This window comes from Bombus impatiens, unplaced genomic scaffold (assembly GCF_000188095.3).
Source record: "Bombus impatiens unplaced genomic scaffold, BIMP_2.2 scf_3474, whole genome shotgun sequence".
Taxonomy (NCBI): Eukaryota; Metazoa; Arthropoda; class Insecta; order Hymenoptera; family Apidae; genus Bombus; species Bombus impatiens.
Genome location: NT_179893.1, coordinates 551,308 through 558,918, shown reverse-complemented (window position 1 = coordinate 558,918; position 7,611 = coordinate 551,308). Strand labels below are relative to the sequence as shown.

Sequence of the window (7,611 nt, the reverse complement as noted above, 5' to 3'; positions counted from 1 at the left end):
ATAGGGCGTTGGTACAATTTACCATTTACATAAGCAAACTAATTTCAACGAAATTTTATATCGCAGAAGAACATTTGAATTCTAATTGCTTAATGCAGCGAGACGAGCGCGAGTTTGTTAGATTTAACTGTGCCACGTGGGCGTGCGCCTTTCGCAATCTTGCTTCCGTTATTAACACTGGATGTCTTTGAAAATGGACTCGCGATTCGCGGACCTTGAAACAGTCTCGCGGAGGGATTTAAACGTGCCTGGGGTAAATGAAATCGCGCTGGATGTAGTTAAACGGCATTACTCCCTGATATACACCGAATATAATGGAGAACTGCAGACATTAAGGATCCAACAATGTTCTCTTAATTTCTCGGCAAGCTTAATCGTTCGTAGTTATGCATTAAGGGGAGGCCAGCATATGTGTGCGCGTACTGCAGGGTGCGAGGAAGCACGATTTAGGAAGTATTATAGTCACGTGAAACAATTGCGAACGGAAATGCTCTCGGTTTCATCGATCATCCTGCAGACACTTAGTAATTAAGAGCGTGGATAGCTCGTGCCGGTTTTAAGTGCACGTATTCCAATTTCCACTTGCGCTTCCATCGTCTGACAAATAATTTTTCACTGTCTTTTAATTTATTTCCACTTGATTTCTTGTGTTGTTTCGGGCGTGCGATTAATTGCCTCGAAAGCGAGAAAGAAATCGATTCGAGCCAAACTTTCGTTATATATCATTTTAGTTGTGATGGTGCGCCTTAAGCTTCGGTCTTTCAATTTTATAAATCAGTTGCACTTTCATCTTAACTTTTCGAGAAAACTCTCCTTTGTCTTCGGGGATAATTTAAATTGGTAATGGTATTACCATTTAGCGAATAACTCCGAGCATTAAAACATAATATTCTCTTCCAAGAAGGTAGGCTATTAATCCGCGTATGAGAGGATTTATTTTAACAAATACATTGTCATACAGTTTTTGTTGATTATTAAACTTAGATTGAAAAGAAACTGACTAATCGGTTGTTTGGTCGACTAGATGGTTTATACCAGCTACGCACTCCCTACGTAACATTAGACATGTAAATATCTCATGCAAGAGCAGTCAGTATCATTTCACGTGTAAGTCCCGTGATCGCCTCTGGCAGCGAGGTTCCTCGCATAGCGCGCAACAGCTCGTAAGTCTATGAGTTATCGTTTCAAGGAGACCGAGTCTCTGCTGTATCGAGTACCTTTGCATCTAATAAAAGACGAATTAGACTAGAAATTTTTTTTTTTTTTGGCCACCGCCTTTTTACAACGTACCGTAATCGTGAATAAATTAGCAATGAATGTACTTTAGGAAACACCTTTGGAAGAAATCGCAACTTACTTTCTTAATCTATGCAAATGAATACGTTCATAATTTTAAAATATATCACTGATCGACCATCGATCGCAGGGAAATTACGTAAACATTCGTTGATCCCCGTCAATAAATAATGCGTATCCTCGAATAAACACGTACTCGTCCGTCTGTCTGCACAATTTTTGAAATATTCCCACCGTTTTTTCGGTTTATCATTGCGGCGTGAAAAATAGAACCGACGATATTTTATAATAATATTTACGCGTCGTAATAAGAGCAAACACAATTAGTTTGAAGCCGAACAAACAGAGTTTAAGAAGAGAAGGAAAGCGTTCGCGAGAGTTTAATAAGCTAATCTAGAGGCAACTGCTCCGTAAACGGACATGCGAGAGATAAGGTTCGTCAGGTGGAAGCCGCAAGTCGCTCCGAAGAGCACCACCGTTGGCAATTCTGTGTCTCTTGGCGAGAGATCCCGTAATGACATTCGCCGTCCTTTGCCATCGGATTGTGCCCGCCATTCTTTCTTCCGTCGCTTCTCTCTTGACATTTGTTTCATGGCACTTTATCTATCCGTTATTTTTTTAAGCGCTATTACGTATAATAGCGCAATTTGTGTAATAGCTAGACTCGGCAGTTTCCGTGGTCGCTCGGTTCGACTCGGCCACGCGAGCAACACGCGATCGCCAACCTGCCTGGACCAGTTCGAGATCTTCTAGGTAGGTCTGGTGGGGAAAATAACCGGCCGGATCTCCTCTGTGCGTGTGATTCCACGCTTAAGGCTGTATACGTGTCCGTTACTTTTTTACCATGAAGCTGCCGAAGAAACCGAAGAATGAGGCCCAAGATAAGCAGCAAGATGGTAGTAAGGAGGATGGAGAGCCGTTCTCGGAGATGCCGGGAGGCTTGACCCCGCCAAGAATCTTGCATCTGCTCTGTCCTTTCTTCTTCATCCTTTGGCTCGTTTGCTTTCCATCCTTCTCGGCTGTGCTTTTCTCTTCTGTCCTTATCTAGCTTAATCTACTTTGATCTTCTTCTCCTTTCTCCTGTCTCTCTTCCCCAGCTCATACCACGCACACACACACATACACACTCTCTCTCTCTCTCCTTTGCTCTACCCTTTCTCAACCTGATGCTGCTCAGGGACTAATTTACCGACTCCAAGTCGGTTCTACCTGCCAGCTTCGCAACGTCCGTATCGTATACGGGCAGGGCTGGCGTGACCTTTTGCGGGACCGGGTTCAAAAATTTTGCGGGGCCTAAACACACATTCAAATTCTACACTTAAATTTTGCAATGAAGAATTATTTATTTACAGATTTATTTACATATATATATATTTTTTAAGATGAATATTAAATAATAATGCAAGCTAATAATAATATTAAGTAATTTTCCTCGCTTTTTTCAACGCCAAGTCTTTGATAATCTCATGAAAATCGATTATTTGCTACTTCATTTTCCGGAACAGTTCTTTCATAACGCGATTCGTAAATCTTTAGCTTCCTTTAACCAGCAGTAGTGGCAGTCTTTCGAATGTTGAGATTGATTCCTCCTAAAGGTGTTGTGGTGAATCCGGTGGGAGTATGGACCGTTGGAATTATGGTTTCTTCACAAGGAAAAACTTCGTGGTCCTTCATTATTTGTACTACTCCAAGTTTGGATTGCATGAGTCCCAATCGCATACCTGAAACGAAGAGTAAAAGAGAGAAATTATCGTGAGTAAAATTAAAAGTGACAGCCAACAGAAAGTTGAAAGATACAAACTGGTACTGGAATGCGTAAATGTTCTACCACATTCGTGAGAGGAAAAATTTTTAATTACGTATAATACGAACGGGTCTTTCGAGTGTTTTGTAACTGTTAATATATTTTTTAACTTTTTAAATTATATTAGTTACAATTTTATATTTATTAGATTATGGACAATCAGGACATGCGCACAGTGAGATTTAGAACCGCGTAAAGATTGTTGACAAGTGGAATGGAAGATATTTATGACGATATGATTATCTTTTCATAAAAGTAATGTCGCTAAGTGACTACCGCGAGATTGATGAAAGTTGAGATTAAGATTTCCTCTTATAACATTTTATATATCTTAATAAAACTGATCGCAAATTATTCTGGGACAAAAGCATATACGTCATCCTTAGAAAAATAGATATTCTTTAAAGAAAGAATACTCTTGAAATATATGTCCTTGTAGTACGTATTTCTGCATATATATGTATTTCATTTCGACTCTTTAAATACTACTTTCATATCTTTGCCATTGATAGTTCTAAGGTTAAAGATGTTAGTAAATATTTTGACAAATTTTACTAACCAACGCATGAGTGGGGTCCCTCACCAAAGGGAAAGTAGACGAAATTTTGCCTGGCTCTTTTGGCTTCCTCGGTGAATCGGAGTGGATCGTATTTTTCCGGATTTGGAAAGTATCGCGGATCGTGGTGCGCACCCACATTCGAAATGTATATTGGGGTACCTTTCTCTATCACCAGATCGAAATTAGGCACTTTGTAATCGGCTAGGGTAATTCGATCCAAGAATGTTAGAGGTGGATATTTACGAAGAGTTTCCGAAATAACCATATCGAGATATGGTAACGTCATAACCTGCGAAAAAATTATATTTATCATTGTGTTTAGAATTACGTTTTAACAATCTTCACGCGCTATTTATTTGTCTCTCGCGTGTTTTTGGATTAATATCTTTGTTGTGGCCGTACCATATCGTATGTGATTTTGCCATCAGTTTTCGCCAGAGCATCCTGGAGTTCTGCCCTAAGTGTCTTCTGTATATCTGGGTTCAATGCAAGTTCCTGCAGTGTGTAAGAGATGGTAGTAGAAGATGTTTCGAAACCAGCAATAAAAAATATGCTCGCTTGTGATACTAAATCGTCACCGTCAAATTCTGAGACATGCAAATTAAACTTCATCGCAAAAGTTCTGCAAAACGATCTAGTATATCTAGTACAATTGGAAACTAACTTGAAAGCAAATTAGCAAATATGAATATCTGGGCATAATTTTCAATTTGTAACACGAATACAATTATGTTTGAAGTAGTAGTCACGTTATTTTTCGTCTGTTTCACTGGGAGTTCACGAAATAAGGATAGGAAACAGAACATGTTATTCGAAATTTCTGATTTTTGACGATTCACAAATAACTTCATCAATAAAAATTAGTAAAATAATCCAGCAAATACAAACTGTAATCCTTCAGATTTTCGTCGTTCTTGTATTTCTCCCTCATCTCGATCAGCAGATCGGTGACATCATTCCTCTTCTGACCCGATTTAATTCGTTCTTCAATCGCATTCCAGAAAACAGATCGGAAGAAGTTATTCGCTTCTTTTCCAAAGAACTTCGGTTTAAGATACTTGACTAACCAAGGGCAGAAGAATATGGTAAGTAAATCTAAGTTACGATAGAAATTAAAATCGAAGACCGCCTTGCCATATTCACGGAACGCTGCTTTTGGATTTTGCAATGAACCAACTTTTAAGCCAAACGCAATGCTACCGATTATATCGGTGGTGAAATTCCCGCACATATCCGTGAACTCGATTACTTTTCCGTTACCTGAAGCAGATATTAGATTTCCTATGATGTGTCTAGCATTGTTGCATTTTTAATCAAGAAACAATAATTGCAAAATTTAAAAAGTCCTCTCGCACCAAGAGGATTGACTTTTAATTTTGTTAAACGTTTCTATTAAGTAAGAATTATTGTTTTAAAAATATATATTGAACTAACAACAGTTTCTCATGGTCAATCTGTGTTATTATGTAAATGCATTAGAAATGCGGTTTACCTTCCAAATGCAACGAATCGAGATACTTTGCAAGATCGTCAGCGACCACCAGCATTAACTCGAACATTTTCTTTATCTTTCCCGTGGTAAACATCGGCGTTAATTTTGACCTAAGAGATTTCCATCCTGGATTTTTCATCATGAACAGATTTGCGTATCCAAGACGATCATCTTTCTCATCTGCAGTTGCGTATCTATTAGCGAAATAGTTAAAGTCGCTCACTAGGACGTGCTTCACGAGTTCTGGATCGCGAATTAACAGATAAGGTTTGTCGAAGATGTAAAATCCCAAGAAAGGTAAACCTTCTCCGTAATTGTATAGGTTCTTGACAAAGATTGCGGCTGGTACTCTTGACAAAAGACAGTCCATGAAGTTGCCTACGAAGGGCGTAGGTGGCATCTGTTTCACGCCCCGTTTCGTCCAGTAGTTGAAATTCCGAGTCATGTACAAATAAGCGGCAATCATCAGTGACCACACGATCAGGATACCATCCAGACTCCAGTATGACGTTAACAAGGCCATTTTGAATGTGTCTGATAAGGAAAAATGCTTTCGTTGATCCCGAAAGATATTTATCAACAATTTTTTGATTGCGGATTTTTATGCATTTGAGGAAAATGTAAAAGTATAGAAAGTGTAGTAGGAAGATGGTGTAGAATATGGAAAATAATATATTTGGTAAAATGAGCAGCGTATCGCGGAACACGAAGATACAGCGATGTTTACAGAACTTCCAACTCTTCACATATAAATGACTGTTCTGACTGAAACATTTGCAATGACACAATACTCCGCAGTACAATGCGTGAAAATACAATCTCTCTCTAGGCTCAGCATCCCTCTTAAGTTGTGGGGAATGTATGCAGTCTTTCATTCAAATTTGGTGTCCGTTTTCCCCAAAAATCGATGCCATCCCGTGTCCCGAGTGAAACGGGGTACGCATCGCGATATCACAGCGACTATTTGAAGGCTTGGACCTCGGTGACAAGGTTTACGAAACGTCGATTGGGGCATTCATATCGGCAACTAGTTAATGTTGTAAATAATTTCTCTCGGTACGTTTCAAAACTCGACGTCACGTTTTCATCGCAAACCTTGTACTTTGGCCAACCCCTTGTTTGCATCTTGGGGATTGCGACCTCTATGTATAATAAACAAATGCCTAGAATAGGATGCACATAATACATGAATGTCTCAAATAAAGCAGTGACATTCTATTTAATGATTGTAAAATAAATCATTATTTGTGTTTTATTTCATTCATAAAAATACGAAATTTCATACAAATACAAATATCTGGAGGTCTGTTAATATATAATAAATGAAATATGTTATTAGTCTCTGGTTAAAAAGAATCACTAATGTCAGTTCTTTTAAAACTCTAAGAGTTTGTTGACCTATGACAAAACTTATTTAGTCAATTACCAATTTAATAGGAACACTTTTCTGATGTTTTTATAAAGAAGATGAAATATAATAGTAGAATCGGCTTTCTTTTTGGATACAATTGTATATTATTTAATCAACGAGTAATTTGCTGGCACAGAATGTTGAATATTCTGGCGTTTCGCGTGGAATGATTTAAAATTAGAGTTTTCATCAAGGAGCGGAGAATATTAGAAAAGGAATAGCATTTAAGAAAACTATATTCTACGCGATGGACGTAGTTTTTTCAAATGGTAGAATAGTTGGAAGATAAATGTAAATCATTTTCTCAAAACGAATCATTTCAGTGAAAGTCTAATGATTGTATCCGTGATTGATCTGTATGATTGTTTGGATTTGATGAAATCTGCCTCCTTTTCAACGAGAATGCCGATTAATGAAAGAAGAAACAGTAAAATTTTAGTGTAATTAACAGAATACTATTCGATTGAAGCTAAGTAAATTATTCAGAAAAGAGGGAAATGATAACAAATTGCAGTATTCATAACATCGAGAATCAGAGTCGCGTCATATTTGAATTTAATTTACAAGATAAAGAACGAAAATTATTTGTAACTGATAGAAGATTAGAAGAAATAGCTTAATTCTGTCGTGTATGTTTTACAGTGAAATATACAGTACGTACCACTATGACTTACTTCAGTCGTCACAAGCACTATAAGATAACAGATATCAAATTCAGATTTACGCAGAATGAGAAAACGTTTCCGAACCTTGCAACGTAAGTTGCTTAAATGAGCTTTGTATCGTCGGCAGCATTATATATATGTCTCATTATGCGAATAACGTAATAATATTTGCGCGATGCTGTGTCAGGGTTTGGAAGGAGGGGTTTGGATTTATGCCTTATAGAAGTCGTGAGGTTGAAGGTGACAGCCTTTTTGATGTTTTTTCACAAGATTTATCGTTGATTTGAGTGCAAAACAAGCGCTTTATATTCCAGATAATAATAATTTCTGCGTTTCTCGAAAGATTTCTACCTGAATGGTATTTTTCCTTCCTATCTATTTTAC

General features: G+C 37.8%; 1 protein-coding gene across 3 annotated transcripts; it reads right to left on the bottom strand.

Annotated features, from left to right (window-relative positions):
• Positions 1-2,667: 2,667 nt before the first annotated feature.
• On the bottom strand, positions 2,668-7,344 carry LOC100744953 (cytochrome P450 6k1-like). Of its 3 annotated transcripts, none has more exons than XM_033324529.1 (6): positions 5,992-6,285; positions 5,152-5,685; positions 4,548-4,919; positions 4,062-4,246; positions 3,660-3,948; positions 2,668-3,017 (listed from the first exon to the last, which is right to left on the bottom strand). In XM_033324529.1, the coding sequence occupies exons 2-6, from the start codon at positions 5,672-5,674 to the stop codon at positions 2,839-2,841; spliced, it is 1,548 nt and encodes a 515-aa protein (XP_033180420.1). In that variant the 5' UTR covers positions 5,675-5,685; positions 5,992-6,285; the 3' UTR covers positions 2,668-2,838. The 3 variants fall into 3 exon arrangements, with proteins under 3 accessions (XP_033180420.1, XP_033180419.1, XP_003494723.1); XM_033324528.1 differs by lacking the exon at positions 5,992-6,285 and adding an exon at positions 7,237-7,340 and having other exon boundaries at positions 2,669-3,017; XM_003494675.4 differs by lacking the exon at positions 5,992-6,285 and adding an exon at positions 7,224-7,344 and having other exon boundaries at positions 2,670-3,017.
• Positions 7,345-7,611: the final 267 nt, after the last annotated feature.